The 22,027-nt window shown below is 43.1% G+C and overlaps 1 protein-coding gene across 10 annotated transcripts in view; it reads right to left on the bottom strand.

Moving 5' to 3' along the window:
* The window catches only part of ANKRD29 (ankyrin repeat domain 29), a 62,099-nt gene that overhangs the window by 19,532 nt on the left and 20,540 nt on the right, over positions 1 to 22,027 (bottom strand). For 6 of the 10 annotated variants that reach the window (XR_011542584.1, XM_070629675.1, XM_070629673.1 and 3 more), the window contains 4 exons: positions 17,985 to 18,083; positions 14,193 to 14,291; positions 11,103 to 11,201; positions 6,737 to 6,835 (listed from right to left, as the gene is read on the bottom strand). Coding sequence is in view for 9 of the 10 variants with exons in the window: in XM_070629673.1 (XP_070485774.1) it covers positions 6,737 to 6,835; positions 11,103 to 11,201; positions 14,193 to 14,291; positions 17,985 to 18,083 (396 nt within the window). In the remaining variant the exon portion in view is untranslated. Of the gene's footprint in view, positions 1 to 4,808; positions 4,983 to 6,736; positions 6,836 to 11,102; positions 11,202 to 14,192; positions 14,292 to 17,984; positions 18,084 to 19,391; positions 19,479 to 22,027 lie in introns of all 10 variants that reach the window. The other 4 variants (XM_070629669.1, XM_070629670.1, XM_070629671.1 and 1 more) reach the window with 2 other exon arrangements.

The raw sequence follows: 22,027 nt of genomic DNA, 5'->3' as shown, positions 1-22,027 counted from the left end.
TAAGAATAGGTCTCTCATATGATCCAGCTATTCCACTGCTGGGTATTTATCCAAAGAACTTGAAAACACAAAGGCATAAAGATACATGCACCCCTATGTTCACTGTAGCATTATTTACAATAACCAAGACCTGGAAGCAGCCTAGGCACCCATCAAGGGATGAATGGATAAAGAAGATGTGGTGTATACATATATATATATATATATATATATATATATATATATATATATATATATACAATGGAGTACTATTCAGCCATAAGAAAGGATGAAATCCAGCCATTTGTGACAACACAGATGGACCTTGAGGGTATTATGCTAAGTGAAATAAGTTAGAGGGAGAAAGTCAAATACCATATGATCTCACTCATAAGTAGAAGATAAAAGCAACAACAAACAAACACATAGCATTGGAGATTGGATTGGTGGTTACCACAGGGGAAGAGGGGTGGGGGGGAGGGCAAAAGGGGTGATTAGGGTCACATGTGAGGGGATGCACTATAATCAGTTTTCAGGTGGTAAACATGATGTAATCTACAGAGAATTTGAAATATATTATGATGTATATCTGAAAATAAATGAATAAATAAATACATAAAGTAATAAATAAAAAGAAACCAGGGAGTTGAATGTGAATTAGAGTATTATTGTCAAATCAAATTATTTATCAGTTGACTCTCTGGTTTGTGAATAGGAGAGGTTTTCCTCTCCTCCTGTACATCTCAATTTCTGTTTTCTCTTACTTTTTCCTTCTGTTACAATGGTCAGAATCATCATTGTGAAGATGACTTCACAATAAAAATGATGAAAATTAAGTCAATTCAGCTCCTTTTTGTAAAGTTCTGGAGAGAAGTGGAGTAGGAAAAACATTTTAAAATATTTATATGTTTTTGAATACGTCTTGGCAAAAATATATAGTTTTAAAGTATATTAAATGGAACAGATCACCATGAAGTGGGAGTTACACCTCTACAGCACTTTTTTTTTTTCAAAGACTGGCCCTGCCCTAACATCTGTTGCCAATCTTTCTTTCTTTCTTTCTTCTTTTTCTTCTTCTTCTCCCCAAAGCCCCCAGTACATAGTTGTATATTCTAGTTGCGGGTCCTTCTGGCTCTGCTATGTGGGATGCCGCCTCAGCATGGCCTGATGAGTGGTGCTAGGTCCGCGCCCAGGATCTGAACCAGCAAAACCCTGGGCGGCTGAAGCGAAGTGTGCAAACTTAACCACTCAGCCACGGAGCCAGCCCTACAGCACTTTTTTTAAAAAAAGGAAATAGAACATTTTAGGTGAAGAAGGTAAGATTCACAGGGTTATGAGAGCTGTGATTTACTATTTGTGGGCATACCAAGCAGAAAAGGATTTGGAGTCACTTTGCATACCAAGTGATGAAAAGAACACTGATAGGTGAAAGCTACACAGAGACTTTGGCTCAGTGTAAGAAAGAAATGATAATGAGGGCTGGTTAAACAACAAATAAGCTGATGAGGTGGTAATGAGTTCCCCATGCCGGGAGGGGTTCAACTGTGGCTGATCACCACTCAGCAGGATTGTTAGAGAAAAGATTCAAGTACCTGATGGATGGTTAAATAGGTGACTTCTTCAGTTCCTTCCAACTCTGTTATTCTCTCATTCCATTTGAGATAATATTTTCAAGTATCTAATACAGTTTTATAAACAGGTCACAGCATGGGATGGAGCATACGACATGACTTGTATTAGAGACTAAATCTTATTTGATCTTATTTAGACTCCTAACGATTATTTAGAAAAAAGAATTAGAACCATTCTCTTCGTGGGAATGGGGATATTAAGTGGCACTGGCTCTGCTTCTCCTGCCTTCAAGTCCCTACACTTAGGCCACTTCACCTGCAGGCTCAAGCCAGACAGAAGTTCTTGGGGACCAACCCTAGTCTAAATCGGGGGCCCAAGAGATATAAGGAACCTCAGCAGTAGCAAAGGGGGGTCCATATGGACACAACACTGCTACCAGCCCTTCCCTGCCCGGGAGCCATTCCTCATCACTGTGTCCCTGCTTGATGTCCCCATCCAGCAAATGGGTCTGTAAAAGATGTTACCAGATGTCAGCATTGCCCACAGCCTGACCCCATTGTCTCCAGCCACAGGTGATCAGATGAGGGACGGGAAGACCAGCCAGTCCACTGGGGCCCGGTGTGCACAGGTGAGCTGCAACAATGACGTGGCTACAAGAGTCTGACCTGTGACAAATAAAAATGGCAAGTAATAGGATATATTGGAATATATGAGGAGGCCATTTGGTGTAAATCTAATTCGGCCTGACCTTGTCTTTCCAAAAGGGCCTGACCGAGGCCGTTGAGCATGCATTGTATATGTGCTTTAGAGAGTCCCTATGGCAAGAGCAAAAGGCCCTTGAGATACAGGTGCAACTTCTCTCCCCCTCCCAACGTTGGCATCTCCTTAAAGATTAAGCATCTTTCTTTAGGCTGGGAACCGATTGCAGCGCTCATCTGTGACCCCCCAGCCCGAGGCAACACACCTGCCACCCTGCGGTGTTCACTGAGACAGCAGACCTATCTGCCATTTCCACCAATCGCTGTGCTGACAGAGCAGCCTCGTGACTATTGTAAAAGGGATATTTCAATCATATGTGAAACACCCTCTTTGAGGGTATATAACCACCCTGTGTACCCCCACTTCTTTGGAGTGCTCTGTTGCTTTGTGGAAAGACTCTCCTGGGTTATAATCCTAAGATTTAAGCTCAGAATAAACTCACCCAAATTTTCATTTATAGATTGGTTATGGATTATTTTCGTTGACACCTGTACACTTGGGGACCACATACAACATAAGAAAGCAGAGTAAGCTGGCCAAAAAAAGGAGTGGAGGGAGAGGAAGAGTACAAGCTTGATTTCTGATGGGTTTTCTGTTCCAGTGAGGCCTGGACCGTATGGAAATGATAAGGCAAAACCGAACATTTACGAAGCACCTGGGCATATCAGCCACTGCATCAAGAGTGCTGCAGGGATCGTTTTATTTCATTCTCACAACACGCCTACAGCAAAGATATTACTACCCTCATTTTACAGATGAAAAAAATGAGATAGGGGAGAGTAAGCAACTTGCTCAAGTTAATAAGCAAAACTGGGACTGTGTTTCCCGTCCTTCAGATTTCCAGATCCCTGTACCTATAAGCTGCACCCCTGACTCCCACCCCAAGAAACCTGGCTTTGGCTCTCTAGCTGGCTCGCACAGTCTTCCTGGGTCTGGTGTCCCGCCCGTGAGCCTGGGCCTACATCTGAGCCTGTTTTCGTTCCCAGTCATTGATCCCTGGGTACTGAAGCCTTCCAGACCTCACTGGCATCTGCCCAAGCCACAGGGTGTCCTCTGGTAGTCAACACACCCTTTCTGAGTGCCTACCATGTGCAGAGGGAACGCAAGCAGCAGGGCCTCCCCATTGCTGCCTGCTCGCATCTCCAAGCCCTCAGGATACCTTACCAATCTGTTGGCTCCACTTTCTCCCATTGCCCACCACTGGGTTTGCCCCTCCAGGCCTGCAACCCGAGAGCACTGTTACTCTCTGGGTCCCAGCATCTCTGCAAACAAGTCCAAACCAGGGTTTCTGTTAGAGAAGGCACTTTATGAGATAGCCTTTCTGTCAGGCTTCAAAGAAATGTTGATTAGCACATTCAGAGGACTAGACAGAGATGAGCGATGACACGCCACCTCAGCTCTGGGTGAGCGGAGTTGGACCGTATCACTCTATAAAAGCATCGTGTGAATAAGGTAGGTGAGCTGAGTTGGGAAAAGTATACGTCAAAGCATTTTGATAGAAAAACAGACTAAATAGCCATCTCAGCTAGTGATTAAAAAGGTTTGACTCATATCAACTCTACTTTGTGAGGACACATAGAAAGAACTGAAAATGAGTTTTAAAACTAACTATGAATTACACTTGTCTCTGTGACTCCTGACCTCTTCATCTAGGACAACTTAGAAGGGAAATATCTTCAAGTTTCAAATCAAGAACTTAGTCTTTCCAAAGTCTGCCCACGGCTTGCTGTGTGACTATGCTTCCTTTTCGCAAAAGTACTAAAAAAGGTTTTCGATTAGTTCCTCAGTGACAGAGTCACAAGGAAAAGTCACTCCCACGACCCCCTTCCAGATTACCTGTAGCTCAGGCCAAATGTCAACTGAATAATTTCAACATAACTTCATTCACATCCTGTCACAGTGTGTCACAGTCAGGACTCCACAGAATGGCAATGCAAAAATTATAAATCAGATTTATCTTAAAAAGTTAAGAAATTAAGGCAGGGAAATATCCTTGTCGTTATTTTGTAAATTCAAGAATTTTCTGACAACGACAATAAGATTTCAGAATACAACATTGGTTTCCAAGTGCCCCACCTATATAATATTCTACCATGTGCAGGCCATTTTAACAGGAACTTTTAAATAGACTTTTCTTTTAACCTCCTCATAAACTGTGACAAAGTCAGCCAGGACTGATGTCATTTTTGTCCTGTTTAAGACAATACTTGTTTTCTTGGAATGGAATTACATATGCAGAGTTTACCTTTGAGAGAAGGCAGAGCTTGGACAAGTCTGCCCTGGCTACATAACCTTTTATTTATAAGCTCACAGCAGGTAGTAAAAACATTATGGGTAGAGGATACATTGAGGTTAGTGTGCTCTATAAAAAGAGCTTTTTTTCCCCCAAAGCCAATTCTTCCCTAAAACACCTGTTCCTGAATAACAATCTTTTCAGAGCTGGACTCTCACAATTCCAAACAATCGCGTTAGACACAGTTTTTGGAAGGGCACGTCACCCGCTCCTTGACCCCGGGCGGGGTCCTCCCTCTCCCAGACGAGGCCATCCACTTGGCCCAGGTTGTCCTCACTCCTGTGTGTGTCATGGCTACCACGGCACTGTTGTTCACTCCTTGACTTCTTGGCTTCCACGTCATCACATGACTCAATTTAGGTTTAAACAGATACAATCCCTGCAACATTTCAAATAAAATCTCTTATATCAACTTGGTTCTTTACAAACAGCACCTTAGGCATATGAATAATACAATTTATTTTACAAACAGATTTGTCAAAGTGCCAGAAATTATTTCAGAAAGACTTGACAATCTTGATAACCTCTAATTTCTAAATTCACGGTGATACCCTCAATAATGGCCTCCAAATCAAACTTATGCAATTTAAAATTACCAATTCTTTTATTAATTTTGGTAAAATGAAGGCTCTGATTCAGAATCAATCAACAATTTCAAAATAAGAAGGACCAACAAGAAAATATTAAACTCCAATCCCTAAACGTCAACTCTGGCAGGTATGGAAGTGCAACTTTTTCTGAAAGCTTCCTTTCCCAAGAGTATTCCTGGGGCCATCTAAACCTAAAGATAGCTTTAAAATCCTAAAAATATAATCTCACCTTCATAGCAGTGTTTGACACATGCTAAGTGCTCAAGAGATACTGTTTCAAAAATAAATGTTGAATAAAACAATTATCAAAAATTTGGGAGCTTGAAGAGATCGTCAATGTCATCCTGCCCAGCCTCCCAATTTTTAGATGAAGGAAGAGAGGTCCAGAGAGGCTGATTCACTTGTTCAACACCACACAGCTAGTTATTGGCAGAGCTGGATCTAGAACTCAGGATTACTGACTTCAAACCCACTTTGCCCATAGACTCTTTTCTTAGGTTCTGTATGCACTTGGACTTCTAAAGACTGAAGAAGCCTGTGGCCAAGAGCTCAGACCAACCTTAAGGTTCCCATAGCTATTTATTACATGAACATAAACGCATTCCCATATCAGGTCACATTACAGTGGGAATCTGCCTGGGTGTATTTACTAGAAAGAAATCAGTTTGACTTTTCCCTCGAAAACTACCTTTAAAGTAATGCTTTCTTAAAAACAAGTTAATTAGTGAAGAAATGGTTCCTATATAAGAGAAGCTAATTACAATGCCTTACATTTGGACGGTTCTTCACCATTTACAAATGCAGCCTGGATGACCCTGCAGTGCTGTTCCTTTAAGCAGCAATTAATCCTATGCCAGATGTTAGCCTGCTGTCGGTAAATGAAGTCTCAATAGCATTCTAATACTGAGAGATGAAGGTGCAGAATCTACTCGTGATTCCACTGACACAGGCTCCTCTTTGGCTTGGTGCAAGAAGTGGGGTAAGAGATAAGCAGAGGGGCTGGGCAGGGGCAAGGCTCCCTGACTCACCTCTCTTCACCGATGGACCCGCCTAGCCTATTCTCATTAGTCAGCGCAGCCATAATTTATTTGAACAGCAGGTGGCAGAGTATGTATTTCACCTCAGACACCAAACACTTAAGTTTTGTTTTGTGTGTGAAGACTGTCGCTGAGCTAACAGCTGTGCCAATCTTCCTCTATTTTATGTGGGATGCCGCCACAGCATGGCTTGATGAGCAGTGTCAGATCCGTGCCCCAGATCCAAACTGGCAAACCCTGGGCCACTGAAGTGGAGTGCACAAACTTAAGCACTACGCCACCTGCCAGCCCCTCACTCAAGTTTTAAAAATAGTAAATGGTGATGTCAGCCTGACTTCATTGGCTTCCGAGTGAACCCAAAGCAAAGAACAGGAGAAACCTAATGAACTTTCATCACAGAAGCAGAAGGATTTCAAGACATCCGGAGCTGACTGGTTATGTCCAGTAGGTGGTGCTGCAGGACAGCTGGCCCTCCCTGTGCCCTGCTCCGTGCACGGGGACATTACCTGCCTTGGCTGGTTGACTTTTGCTCCTGAAGACAATAATAATCGAATAACATCCAAGTAACCACCTTGGGCAGCTAAGAAGAGAGCAGTGGCTCCATCCTGAGAGACAGCAAAGTTGAAAGTGTTAAAAAACCGTCTTTCACATTTATTTTAAAAGAAATTAGATTAAAAAGTACACACATTTAATACAATTTTCCACTTCTATCCCCTCCCTTTTTTCCCCATGCATGGTAACTGTTTTATTTTTTGAAGAATGATCCTAAAGCATCGCACTAAGGCAGGCAGAAAGGTAAAGTTTAAAATAGACAGTTTTACTTCGACATCAGTCTTGGCAGCGTGTTTTCAAGGACCATGTCTGACTGGGCAAGGGAAACAATAGAAAAAATAAACAAATGGGACTACATCAGACTAAAAAGCCTCTGCACAGCAAAGGGAACCACCAACAAGATGAAAAGACAACCTAACAATTAGGAGAAGATATTTGCAAACCATATATCTGATAAGGGGTTAATATCCAAAACACACAAATCAAGAAATACTGGTTCAAAAATAAACACTGAATAAAACAATTATCAAAAATTTGGGAGCTTTTACATCTCAATAAGAAAAACACTAACAACCCAGTTAAAAAATGGGCAAAAGATCTGAACAGACATCTCTCCAAAGAAGATGTACAGCTGGCCAACAGGCACATGAAAAAATGTTCAAAATCATTAACTATCAGGGAAACGCAAATCAAAACTGCAATGAGGTATGACCTCACTCTGGTCAGAATGGCTATAATTAACAAGACAGGAAACAATAAGTGTTAGCGAGCATGTGGAGAGAAGGGAACCCTTCTACACTGCTGGTGGGAGTGCAAACTGGTGCAGCCACTATGGAAAACAGTATGGAGATTCCTCGAAAAATTAAGAATAGAAATACCATATGATTCAGCTATTCCACCACTCTGGGTATTTATCCAAAGAACTTGAAAACACAAAGGCATAAAGATACATGCACCCCTATGTTCAGTGCAGCATAATTCACAATAGCCAAGACTTGGAAGCAACCTAGGTGCCCATCAAGGGATGAATGGATAAAGAAGATGTGGTATATATACACAATGGAATACAATTCAGCCATAAGAAATGATGAAATCCAGCCATTTGTGACAACATGGATGGACCTCGAGGGTATTATGCTAAGTGAAATAAGTTAGAGGGAGAAAGTCAAATACCGTATGATCTCACTCATAAGTAGAAGATAAAAACGAAAAACACATAGAAACAAAGATCGGATTGGTGGTTAGAGGGGAAGGGGGGAGGGAGGAGGGCAAAAAGGATGATTAAGCTCATGTGTGTGGGCATGGATTGTAATTAGTCTTTGGGTGGTGAACATGATGTAATCTACACAGGAATCGAAATGTATAATGATGTGCACCTGAAATTTATATAATGTTATAAGCCAATGTTACTGCAATAAAAAAAATAGACAGTTTTATGATAAGTTATAACATATGTAGTGACTGTTCACTCTACAAAATCTTGGTCATAGAGCTTATGATACACCCAGCTGGCAGCAGCCGCCCAGGTTTTCCAAATAGCCAGTCATCATTTTTCTCTTGTCTCCATAGACTTCTCCTCTTAGCTGCCTTCTGTTTTGTCGCATGATCTCAGAGTCCATCCCCTTTTAAATTAGATGAAAATATATACATCTAATACAATTTTCTGTTTCAGTCATTTTGTCAATTAAGACCTAAGTATTCGTTAAAAAACAAAAAAGAAAGTCTGTCAATAAAAAACAAAAACCAAACAAATCCCCCAAATCTACTTTGTGTGCTTTTATGAATCGGGAGTAAAAAGTGCTCTTGGGATTAGATTGTGCCCGCTCCTTTCTCTTTCTTGCTCCCTTATCCATGTCTCCCCAACATGCAGTTTCTCCCAGGTTTAAAACACAAGATGCTTTCAGAAAAAACTGCCCTAGAAAGAATATCCGTGAAATCGCTCCCTGAAGGCCCAGCAGATACCACCACCACCACCTCTAAACACAACGAAGCAATCCTGCATAAAAGCCCAAGCGAGTGCTTGCTTCCAAGTTTCTTTAGTTTTCTTTTTAACTGGGTGTCTATGTCTCTTGGTCATTTGTTTTTCGTGAAGACATGCCACTGGGTAATTTTAGCAAATACATCGGTCAGCTGAGAGCATGCATCCTCCTCAGAGGCTCAGTTCACACAGATAGGACTCACAGAACACGGTGAGCTGCACTATTTTTAGACCTCAGTGGAACACCTGAGCACATCCTAGTAGAAAACACCAGGTAATCCAGCTAATTCCCACCCTCCCGTCTGGAACACTAACCACAAGTTAAAATACAAGGCACTTCTCCCTGCCAGGATTTCCAGTGTGTGTCTGCCAAGCTGCCAGACTCCCCTCCAGGCAATCATTAAAAAATTAATCACCCTTACAGGTTTTTTGTTTTTGGGGTTTTTTTTGTGAGGTAGAGTGGCCCTGAGCTAACATCTGTTGCCAATCTTCCTCTATTTTATGTGGGATGCCTCCACAGCGTGGCTTGATGAGCGGTGCTAGATACGCACCCTGGATCCAAACCTGTGAACCCCAGGCTGCCAAAGTGGAGCACGCGAACTTAACCACTATAGGCTGGCCCCCTGTACAGTTTTTTGAGCAGAAGTTTGATATGGGGGATAAAATTTTCAGCTGCTCCTTACTGTGTTGCCACAGAAAGTCCACTATGCCCTTATCAGCTGATAACTCTTGGGAATTTTCTAAAACAGATATCCAGGTATTGGATTTTTTACTGTGCATTACAATTTCTGTTCCTAGAAGTTTTCAGGGATCATTGACCAGGATCCCCCATATTTCAATGTTTTTAATGGCAACATTTACATTTGGACTATTTGGGCAAGGGTAAAAGTCAACATAAAATGGAAGTTCTGCTGCATGGAACTTCTTGAATCACCTTATAACAGAGAGTTTACAATGGGAATGGGTTCTCCCCAAACTCTATGTTTCTAAGATTATGTGCCACCCCGATGCGACTTCAGAAGAATATTATCTAAGAGTACAAAGTCTACACCCACAGTCAGTTTGGAGTGCTGACTATGGAAGGTAATGCTATGAAAATCACAACTCATTTTCCTTTTCCAAAAACTTGGGCTCTCCCTCTTCACCCTACACATACATAGACTAATACACACGCTCAGATACACTTCACCTACATGCAGCCAAAGAAAGAGCCACAGCTGTAGACTTGTGTTTCTTAGACTTGGCCAATTGTCAGAACCACCTGTGGCCAAGCTGCACCCTCAGAGACTCCAGCTTAGTGGGTCTGTGGGGGGCCAGGGAAGCGGTATTTTTCAAGCTCCCTAGGTGACTGTAATGGGCAGCCAGAACTGAGAATCACTCCTTTAGACCATTATCAAGTAATTCAGCCATTCAACTGGGAAGGAATGCTGCAGGCTCAAAGAGGGTTACAGGTTTTGAAGTGCAAAGGGTAAGGCTAGTTGCTATGTACTTCAAGGAGGTCTGTGATCTGTCAGAGTTAAAGAACTGTGTAAACTCTGGGAAAAGTGTTCAAATGGAAAAGTTCACACCTACACATCTCACTACACATCTATGAAAGTACAGTGGCCCAGGGGTAAGTGCTAATGTTTAGCTATAGGATAGCCTAAAATATGGTTTCCAGATAACTGAAGGCAGGAATTCTTCCACTCCTCACCATAAGACCATGTCAAGTCACTTTATCTCCCTATATTTTATTTTTTCCTACAAAGCCAGAATAACATTTGCCATAAACCCTACGGAATTACAGTAACAATCAATTACCAGAGCCCTTGAGTAACATGCTCATTGCCAGTTAGCTGCACACGGACCCACACCGGCAGTGGACGCCTTTCAAAGGTCACCGACATGCACGTATTTCACAGGTCTTCAGCCACCCAACCTCACTTCTCTTCCAAACAACTTGATTTCTCGTTTTTTGTGTCCTTCCTCCCAAATAACTCTACAATAGGAAAATTCATTTTGGTTTTCAGCAAGTCCATATGCCAGGCTTGTCATGCTATGACTAAGTGTGTATCACATGAGTTTTGAAGATCCTGATTGTGTAGGTACATGAAATAGCTCATACGTACAAGAGACTTAAAAGGGCAGAACAAAGATGGGTAAAGAAGATTATGTGGTTTCGACTCAAAGAAGCTCATCTGGTTAACTGTATGTTTTTTCCCTGATATCTCAGATTACAGTTCTACTGTTCATTAAAATATGTTTGAAGTTGGCATTTCTGGCATCTGAATTTACATGGCAATGGAATGTGTGCTGAGGGGATGAGCAAGCATCCACCTAGTGTCCCTTCGAAACGCACTCACATAAAGTTGGTCGTGGATGTTGGCTCCATGTTTCAGCAAGGTCTCCACCACCCGCATGTGCCCATACTGACTGGCAGCCAACAGGGCAGTGCCCCCGTCCTGTGGACACACAAAGTAGAGACACATGAGAAACAGTGAGGGCATGTTTCACCAAGCAGACGCTCCTCGCACAGGGAGAACTCTGGAAAAGAATTTGCCCATAGATAATAACAAACTCACTTTTCCTCTTTTATCTCTTACTTTTTCTTTATAATCAAGACAGGCTTCATCCTAAGGATATCATTCTGTTGTACACTTGCATGACTTGCTTGAGATATATTACAGTTATGTGACTAAGTTATTATCATTCACTTAGAAATTTCCCAGGCCAAATGCAGAATCAGCTATCTGCCTCTCACTAAGGGAAACAAAGCATAGAAAGTTCTGTCCTACAATTACCAGAACAGTCTCCTGTGGCTTCTGGCCAGACACCCTCCTGACAAACGCTGGCTTCTCCCTGGGGTTCCACTCAGTGGTAGGCCTCTGAGATTAAGGTGGTCTTACAGGGTAACTCTGGGGCCACTGCCTTCACTGGACAAGCTCTGCATCCACTAAAAGAGCAGATAACTACAGCATATTCCCTGTGCCTCTCACCACCCTGCTTAGGATTTTCCTCTGAGCACGTGCCAAGTTGTCCAGATCTCTTGTAAAGCGTGGGCCCTAGAAACAAACAAAGCCCTGTAAAGTAGATGTGGTCTGATGCAGAGGGGACGCTCATTTGTTCCAGCTAGTCTATTTTTATCTCTGTGGGCTAAATTAGAACTAGCTTTTACTCCAACCACATCACACTCCCAACTCACTGAGTTTGGGGTCAACTGAAACCCTTCATGGTTTTTCTCAGGTGCTGCAGCTCAGCACTTATCTTTTCCCATCTAGGATTGTTGTGTTGTTTGTTTGGCTCCGTGAACTGGTATGTGGACTTGTGAGCTAATTATAAAGAATGCAAGAACATGTATACCTGGTTATAAAGTACAAATCATACATTTAAGATAGTGTGGTTTCTAAATTGTACATAGAGTGTTTATTCAAAATGCCTACCCTCGGAGCCCCATCCTCAGAGGGTCTGATTCAGGAGGTCTTGGGTGAGGCCCAGAAATAGGCCTTTTGACTGGTCACGTGAGGTGACTGCGGTGCGCAGGTGGCAGGTGGCCTCACTTGGAGAAACACTGCTACCAGAGCTACTGCACTCACAGGCGGGTCAGATCCTGGGGGATGCACACGGCGGAGCAAGGCTCCAGCAGGGGACGGGCTGTGTGGTGGGAAGAGCTGCGTTCTGAAGGGTGGGGAATGAAGGAGAGACTGGAGGGCTGAGCTAGCGGTGGTGGGGGTGTAGGTGGGGTGAGTGGGCATCAAGAAATTGCTCAATAGCAGCAATGAGCACCAGTGTCTCCAAGTTTTGTTCTGTCAATTTTCCAGCTCTTTGCCTAATGAGATAGGAGAATAGATAAAAATATGATGATTGCCATAGAAGAGCTGATACTTCTTATTTTTAAAAACACATCGTTGGGGGATATAGATTTAATAACAATGACAACTGTTGACACAAAGTCAGTTTTGACGACAGGATCATATGAAAACTCAAAGCCTCTCAGTACTCTCTTCTTCCCATGGAAAGCTCTCGGACGCCTGCGCTGACCTAATGGGAACGTGGAATTACTCACCCTGGGCCCCCTGTTCCGTGGATTTCTGGGATAGCACACACTGGCTCACATACAAGGCGTTAAACCAGCATTAACTCGCTAACCAAGATGACTGAAGCAGCCATGATCATTTTGACCCACACGATCATTTTGAGTTAGTTCAAAGAGCTGAGACTTAGCTTTGTAGAACTTTACTTTCTATTTTTAGTTGCATCACTTTTATAATGAAAAATAAAATGATAATTAATACAAAAATATATATCCACACAGATACCTTGGATTACCATATCTTATACTCAGCATGTGTGGATGCATGTATGCAGTCCAACAGGAGGTTCAGAAAACACAGAGACCTATCTGAAATTCAGATCTACTTAACAGTTAGCATTTTAACAGGAAAAAAAAAAAACCCACTGGAAGCTCCCCTGATATCAAAATATCACATACAATGGATTAATAAAGCCTAAAAGTTTCCAACTGGGGCAAATTTTCAGGAATTTTTTGTTATGATTAGACCAGAAATAAGTTAACAATTACAAAACTGTTATGGCAGTTCAAATTCTCCTACTACAAAACATTTTCATGAAAAATTATATTGTGAACACAAAATGGATCTTTCTGCACTCTCAGTTTTCTTATCCATACATCAAATATGAAGACTCAATGACTTTTTTTTCTTTTTTTTTTTTTGGTGAGGAAGATTGGCACTGAGCTAACATGTTGCCAATCCTCCTCTTTTTGCTTTAGGAAGACTGTCACTGAGCTAATATCCAAACATTGCAGGATCGGAATCTGAACCTATGAACCCTGGGATGCCGAAGCAGAGTGCGTGAACTTAACTACTACGCCACCAGGACAGCCACTGAAAAATCAACGAGTTCTCTAAAGGAAGAACCACAATTCCTTGCCCAACTATATAAGCTGTAGTCATATATTATATATTTCAGTGTAGACTTCTCAGAAAGTAAACTGCCTGCCAAATCACCCTCCTTAGAAGTCTCTCAGATTCACCAGGATGGGCTTAGTACTTCTGACAATCCCTATCACAGCACTGGGATTAACACTGAAGCAGAAAAAAGCGCCTGAAAACAGGAAAAGTTATACAGCACCTGCTCCTATATCCATTCTGATAACGCGATTTACTGTCCCAGAGTAGAAAGCTACCAGAGCGAGAAAGAATCTAAGTAATTCCCCATAAATTCTCCAATTGGAGCCCAGAGTACAAATGCAGTGTTTTGAATTGAATCCCTGGACAATCCCTGAACCATAAGTAACCTGTGAAACCCACCTTCTTAGGCTTGAAAGTCTGATAACAAGAGAAGCACAAATTCACACTCTAGATGAAGAGAAACGAATACTCATGACTGCCAAAATTCTTCAACAGGGTATCAAATCAAGAAAGTTCTCTTACTTTGGTCCTGAATTCAGTGGATGCTCCAAATTCAAAGAGAAATCTCACGACGTCATTATGCCCTTGTTGGGCAGCGAAGAACAGGGCGGTTGTGCCTGACTGGGAGAGAGAAAGAGGCTGGTTTTACAAGACATTTGGTTACATCACATTTGATTTATACATCTGTAAACAAAACACGAAAATATTGTTGCATATTAACCTTCTAGCCTAGAACGGGGCTACTTTTGAACTGACTGTATTCCTTGTTCATAGAAGTGACAAGATAAAAGGAAAACTTGACTCTTGATGTAACGGATGAATGGTAGACGCCCAAAGGATATGTCCCCATCCTAATTCCCGGACCTTGCGAATATCACCTCACAGGGCAAAAGCTGTGACTAAGTTAAGGATTTTTAGAGGAGGGGCTTATCTTGGCCCATCCCAGTGGGGCCTAAATCCAACAAGCATCTTTATAAGAGTGAGGCAGGGGGATATTTAACACAGAGAAGAGGAGGAGACAATGTCACCACGGAGGCAGGGATGAGAGCGACGGGGCCACAAGTCAAGGAATGCCCAGAGCTGCCAGAAGCTGGAGGAGGTAAAGCTGGAAAGCTTCCAGAAGGAGTACCACCCTGTGGGCAGCTCAAATTTTCTGGCCTCCAGAACTGTGAGAGTACACCTTTCTGTTGTTTTAAGCAAATCTAGTGGTGGTAATTTGTTACAGCAGCCACAGGAAACTAATATGCTTGGCATCTTGTCTGGGAAACACTGGCATTCATTAACAGAGGGAAGAACTGTGGTAGAGCTCCGGTTACAGAATTTAGTGCCCCAGAGGAGAAGGCTACCAGTGCAAGAAAGAATCTATTTTCACTCAACTGGCCTCAAAATATCCTCAAAATAGCTCATATTAACAAAAAAGAGCTTGATTTCAAATTTTAAACTGATCAATGACATTCTGAGACACAATTTTTAGCATCCTTTCTTCCCAGCCATTTTTACAAGTTTACTCAAAGATTGGTACCCAAATCATTATTTAAGATGGGCAAAATCACCATACCACTCTTGTGAGCAATATGTATTTCCCATCTGAAGATGCTGTTCACTCCAGTGCTTTGAGCACAGATGAAGCTAACATTCTCCTTTCCCAGGCACAGTGAAGAGAAAATCCTCTTTCTACAGCTTACCCGGAAATGTTAGTGGCGGGTTCTTGCCCAGGTGTGAGAAGCCAGGAAGAGCATGTCCTGAGGATTACTAATCACTCTGAAGCTTGTTCTTAAGGGTGTGTGTGTGACAGGGAGCAATGAGGTCCACCACTGTGGCAGAACGAATGATAACACCTTCCCAGTTCACGCCCCCTGCGAGGCTCTGCCCCAGGAAGGCACAGGTGACGTGACCATTCCCAGAGCCTTCCTGCCTGCAATGCAGGAGTGATCCTCTCCTTGGTTCCCACAGAAATGAGTAGGAAGCACCCTCATTGCTTTCTTACAGTGGAGGACTCTGGGTTCCAAAAACCTTAAGATGTAACCATGTCTAGTCGAAGAAACTGAGTTAGAATAGGAAAACTTTCATCTTCTTAATAGACATTAAATTTTAGAGACTACCAGGGGTCATTTCTAGGAATTGTTTCTTCAGTAAGAGGAAGGATTCATTTTTCAATAAGCTTTTGAGTCAACTTGGAACACACACATATACTATTAATCATTGTGCACATGAACGCAGCAATCTGTAGACAAGAGGAGCTAGATGTCAGTCTGGAACATGAATAAAGGTCTTATGTGCACGCACTTTACTACCGAACCCCAGTGCTTCAGGACAACTGCACATGCAGCTCCCATGCCTGAGAGCTGCACTCAGCCAACACTGCTGGTTCTCTAGAGCAACGGTCTTTCAGGACCATTAGCTCCCAGTTTGTCTTCTAGCAAGTTCCTTGTGTCTAGATAGCCAACCTAAGTAAACAATGGCAGGTACTTTTTCAGAAAACAAGTATTCTGATATTGTAAAATGGATTAAGAATGAACCCGGTAGAAGTCTGCTGCATGAGCAAGTCCCACAGCACTGCTGGGGACTCTGCTTCCAAAACAGACAAGGTGAGGTTGTGGCCTCTCTTTGGCTTAGCAGCTCTATCACCCAAGACCTGCACGGGCTCAGGAAATTCAGGGGGCCACTGGGAACTGACAGAGCATCATCATTTGAGACATAAATTGGGCACATTTTGGTAAGTCCTCAAGGGCCACTGAGTTCAACACACAACTGTTTTCATCTCCAAGAACCTAAGCTGAGCAATTGGAACCAAACAGATAAATATAAAATCACCAAAACCATATATTGGCTGGAGATGAAACAACTGTTTCTCTTCTTCTCTCAGCTTTTCTCAATTGTTCTGAAGAGATTTCTGTGCATGTTGAACTTACCCTCCAGGATAAAGGTTTTTGACTAAGCAGATCTGGATCATAGTGTTTGTATCAGAGAAAAATCTGTCTTTTCTTTAAAGTTATAATAAACAAAGACTGTAAAGCAGAGAGGAAAAATAAAAAGATTAAGGCAATTTTAAACTATAATACTAAATGGGTCCAAACATGTTCCTCCCAGAGGGAAATTAGCTGCTGAAATGAAAATAACCTAAAACAATGACCCAGTGTCATGGAAACTGCGCAGAAGTCTGTGAGAAGATTGATCAGATTTGCTGTAGTTTATACCGCTCCTCTCAACAGACCACGCTTGCCGATCCAGGACTACAGAGAATCAGACTCCACATTCTATCTGTCAAGTGTCCCTCTTCCATGGGCCATGGCCAAGGTGACACCCAGGGGCGAGATGGAAGGGATTTCTAGATGCCCTGTGGAACATCCAGCCCTTAGACCTGGTGAGTCTTAATTTGCTCCACTCAGCAGTGGCGGTCCAGCCTGGAAGATGGGTATACTGGTTGAGGAAAGTTTGATTGAGGAATCATCCTTTCTGAAACAGCAAGTGCAGGGCAAGCCCTCGGATAAGAGTGGATCAAGGAAAATTAAGAGCTCCAGTCTAGTTCGAAGCTTGCCTGAGGATGCCCCTCTTGGGTCTGAGTCAGTGCAGACCGAGAGGTCAGACTGACCCTAGGGATGATCTGTGGATGTGTCTCCACGAAGCTTAATTCACCAGGCCCTAGCTCGGCTCAGAAACATATGGAGCCTCCTCAGACCCACGTCCCAAAGCATGTCAAAATGTCCCAGCCTCCAACTGCTCCTCTACATGGACCAAGAATGGGTCCCCGGGCCAGACCAAACTCCCGAGATTGCCCTTGAAGGAAGTGTGGGGACATGCTCACATTTCAGTCCAATGTTCACTACGTGGCTTTTTTGGGGGGACCTTATTTAATGCACGGCCAGTGAGAGAAGTCCTCTGAACACACGGTTTGGTGAGGATGGCTGAGAGAGTCTAGCAAGTGAGCCTCATTAAGAACAGGCTGGTGACCCACCTTCTAAAAATATAATGATCTCCAGGAAAATCCTGTAAGTTCTACAGCACTTCTCCCAAGGGAAGAAGGAAGAACTGATTCAAGCTTGGGATGAAACGTATGCGTGTTTAAGGAATGTGGTTAGAGGTTTGGTTACCTCAGACAGCAACACATGCTTGAGAAGATACATTCAACTCAAGTACAACCAATGGTCCATTCCTGGGCCTTATTTTAGGCACAATAAAGTCTGCAATCTGGGCTTTAATGTTAAGTAGGAAAAAAGCATGATTACGCTTGTCTTCCTTACGAATTCACTATTGTGAGAATGTTGAATCTCTGTCACCTGGGTCATTCTTATTCAAGAGTGAAACCTGACCTACCTCTCTCTGGAGATTGATGTCTGCTCCTTGCAGAACCAGTTCCTTCACACAGTCTATGTGACCAGCGTAGGAGGCAACCATGAGGAGCGTGGTGCCATGCTGGATGGAGGACAGACAGAACATTAGGCCATCGTACGTCAGAAGAATCCTGGAGAAGAGGCTGCACAGATGTCAGCTCCACTCAGGACACAGCCAAGCACAAAATTTCCCCCAGAAATAAACGTGTCTCATGAGTAATCTTATAATGCAGACTATACGGGAAAAAGCAAAGCAACAAATTGCTGAGGCTGGAATTTTCGGTTCAAAGTTTCACTTACTTCTATTACCTTCAGAAATGCAGGCCAAGCAAACCACAGTCGCTGCATTTTAAGGCAGCAGCTATTTAATGGTCTCACTTTATGATTCATATTAAATGATTCCTGAGCCAAAACAGTTATTAATGCAAAAAACGAGATAAGTGGTACCAGCTGGTTTTCTAAGTTTCAAAGTCTATCTTCACACTGATTTGGGTAAAGATGAAAGGCACCTCGAAGAAATCAAAGACGATAGAGGAGTCAAGAGCCCTGGGGTCAAGTCCACCTCTGTCATCAACCAACAGTGTAACCTGGGGCAGGCTGCTTACAATTCTCAGGGCTCACTGACTTCATCTTTAAAGTGAGGGGCTGAACAGGATGATCACCAAGGTCTCTTCCAGCTCTAAGATCCAAGGACCTGAGCCGTACCATCTCCTATGGACCCTTCCAATTCAAGCGGACTTTGCAGTTTAATTTACAGTTGGTTCCAAGGGCTTGAAATTGTAATCTGAACCACCACCTCTGCATATGCAGCAAGCTGCCTTTCAGGAGTGGATGACAAGAGACGGACGGTTCTGCACATGAGGGTTCACTAGGTATGGAGGATGAGTAACACTTAGAAGCCTCCTGTTTCTTACATCTGTGGGATTTGTAGAGGGCAGTACAGCTGAGTGGTCACTGACACTGATCTTGGGCTAGTTATCTAAGCTCTCAAAGGCTCATTCTCCTCATCTGCAAAATTGGGGAATAATAAAAGTACCTGCGCAATTAAACTAAATGAGAAAAAGATAATTCAGGCAATGTGCTTAGCACAGTAACGTTAGATATTAATTGAGTAAGTGTTAGATATTAAAATATTATGACGGTTCAGTAAATACTAGTTGTCATCCAGCTTCTGTTGACTTTTGTGAATGACAAAGACAGTTTGGGGAAAGTCCTCATTACTATATATGAAAAGTACAGGTAGAGCCACCCCGGTGGCCTAGTGGTTCAAGTTTGGCGCTGTCACTGCTTCAGCGGCCCGGGTTCCTCTCCCGGTTGTGGAACCACATCACCCGTCTGCTGGTTGCCATGCTGTGGTGGCAGCTCACATAGAAGAACTAGAAGGACTTACAACTAGGATATGCAACCGTGTACTGGGGCTTTGGGGAGGAAAAACAAGAACATGGCAACAGACGTTGAGCTCAGGGCGAATCCTTCCCTGCAAAAAAAAAAAAAACCTCAAAAATTTGTGGAATTTTTTGCGGCAAGCTTGGTATTACTAAGTTCCTGAATGTGAGAAAATTGTTATTTAGAATGTGGACAGAAGACTGTTTGATTTAAAGCCAGGCTGAAAAGATAAGCTATGAATGTACCCTCTACATGAGAGGTGAGAAAATTTTCTTACCACGGGTCCACTGGTCTCAAAATACAAATCTATGATGAGCCAGAGGAAGCACAGAGCACTTAATTTGGATATTTAAAAAAGAAAATAAAAAGTCTTAGGCTCATCTGTTTTAAAGTAAGGAAAGATGAATGAAACAAATGTTTCTTTACAGATTGTATTTCAATTCTACATCATGGTCAATTGAGAAAAAGTCAGAAGCTGGGACAAAAGAGAAAGAGGATAAAGAAGTGGTGTCGATGCATTAAGCTACACAAAAGTACTTCCTTTATATGCAAAACCTATTAGCTGGATTGATTTTAATTCTCTAAAGATTAAGTTTACCTCATTTCATTGCCTGATGTTAAAATGTATCTTTTAAAAACTAGCTGATTCTAGGGGCAGGCCCAGTGGCATAGTGGTTAAGTTCAGCACACTCCCCTTGGAGTCCTGGGTTCAGATCCTGGGTGCAGACCTACCCCACTCATCAAGCCATGCTGTGGTGGCGTCAGGGCCACTCTTCTTCAAGCAAAAAAGAAAAAAAAGAAAGAAAGAAAAGAAGAAGATTGGCAACGGGTGTTAGCTCAGGGCCAATCTTCCCTACCAAAAAACAAACAAAAAAAGAACCAGTTGATTCTCACTAGAGGATATAATGGATATAAATGTAGTGAAGACCACAACAAACAAGATAGTGAAATACGTAACTCATACATCTAAAAAGCCTAAAGAACCCTGCCATCACACATCTTTGTGGCAAATGTGTGTCAGAGAGATGAGCAAAGCAAAAAATGTACACATCATGCGAAGACAGCATCAATCTAGGAATGGAAGATGAATGAGGGTTAGCCAATCAGAGCTCTGCCATACAGTGGGTGGCCTGGAGATAATGTATTTGTTCTTTACAATGCTATTTGTTGCAAGAGTTTGGACATGGTAACACCCGAGGTTGGGAGTGGCTCCCGTGGAAGCCCCCGCCTCTCCTTGCAGTCTAACAGCTCTCACAGGTGTCCTGGGTGATCCTGAGACTTGACCCTATTATCGAGGGCAGTGCTAGCCAAGAGTCATTCGCCGCCAGAAGAAACCATCCTGGCACGCACACTTGGCGTCCAGGTGGCACGTGGAGGAGGCAGAAATCCACCTGGTGAGACTTCGAGGGAACAAAGGCCTGCGCTGTTCCCAGACAGCCCCCTGCCTCTGTCACCACTAATCTCAGAGGTCATTTCAAAACAAATGAGCTGTCTGAATTGCCATCATTTACACTTGCTCCTTTGGGTAAGGAGTCATTTCTCCAGAAAGCTCCTGATAAAATGACTTTTTGTTTTAAACAAATATGTTAACCTATAAACATATTAGTAACCGTTCATAGAAGAAAATTTTTTATCAAAATAGCTACCGGTCACCCAGCAGACAGACAGAGACAGAATGTCAGCTCTGAGGGAAAAGGAGGTGGTAAAGGACAACTGACTTGTGAGAGAGAAAGCACGCTGGAAAAGTTGGAAGGATGGGTGCTGTCTGGGGTGGGGTGGGCAGGATGTGTGTGGCAGCGTCAGTGGCCCTGGGAAGCTGGAAGTCAGGAGAGGGTCACAGGGGTGTCTGAAAAGGGCGACAACTTCAAGAAAAAGGGGCAAGGGGGTCATCAATGTGGCAGTGAATGAAGCCACAATGAAAACTGGCATTCCTACTCCAGTCTTCCCCAGCGTGGCCATGCTGCCCAGTAAGACCCAAGACTAGTTCACAGATGCCCAAGACTCCACATCAGCCTGCGTCCTGAGGAACAGATGGTACATTCAAACGGGGATGACTGGAAGGATGTTTAATAAAGAGACTATTCATAAAGCTGTGCCCCAGGTGTAGTGAAACTACAAAGAACAGTGTAAGACTGGGAGCTGGTAACAGTGGGGCTCCAGCGTCAGCCCAAGCCGGAAGGCATGGGGGGAAGGCAGTGGCTCCCAGGACACACAGAGTGAGGGCACGGCTACCAGAACAGAATAGGGGCGCTCACTGGGCTCCTAAAAATTCCTGTCCTCTCATTCTCTGATTTCTACCAATGCTGCCATTGGCTAAACCCAACTGGAGGCCAGAGGGAAGTCAGTCCATCCAGGGTAGGCCCTACAGTTCACACGGTGGGCCACGGTGCAAGCTGGAGAAGGGAGGAGCAGATGTGCAGGTGCAAACGCAAGGTACTCTGCACTGATGCCCCCAGTGGGCGACAGCTCACTCTGTCTGGCGGCTGATCTCAATTACCAAATTTGTGCAATAAAAGCTGGAAATGGCACATCTTGTTTTCAGGAAAATAAGGCTCCTTTGAAAAACGTTTTTATTTAAATCCTAAAATCAAAACATCTCTACTCTATCTGAGGTCCTCCTTGTCCCCAGAGACATGAAGT

Source organism: Equus przewalskii, chromosome 7 (genome assembly GCF_037783145.1).
Source record: "Equus przewalskii isolate Varuska chromosome 7, EquPr2, whole genome shotgun sequence".
Classification (NCBI taxonomy): domain Eukaryota; kingdom Metazoa; phylum Chordata; class Mammalia; order Perissodactyla; family Equidae; genus Equus; species Equus przewalskii.
This window is presented reverse-complemented; position numbering and strand designations above follow the sequence as displayed.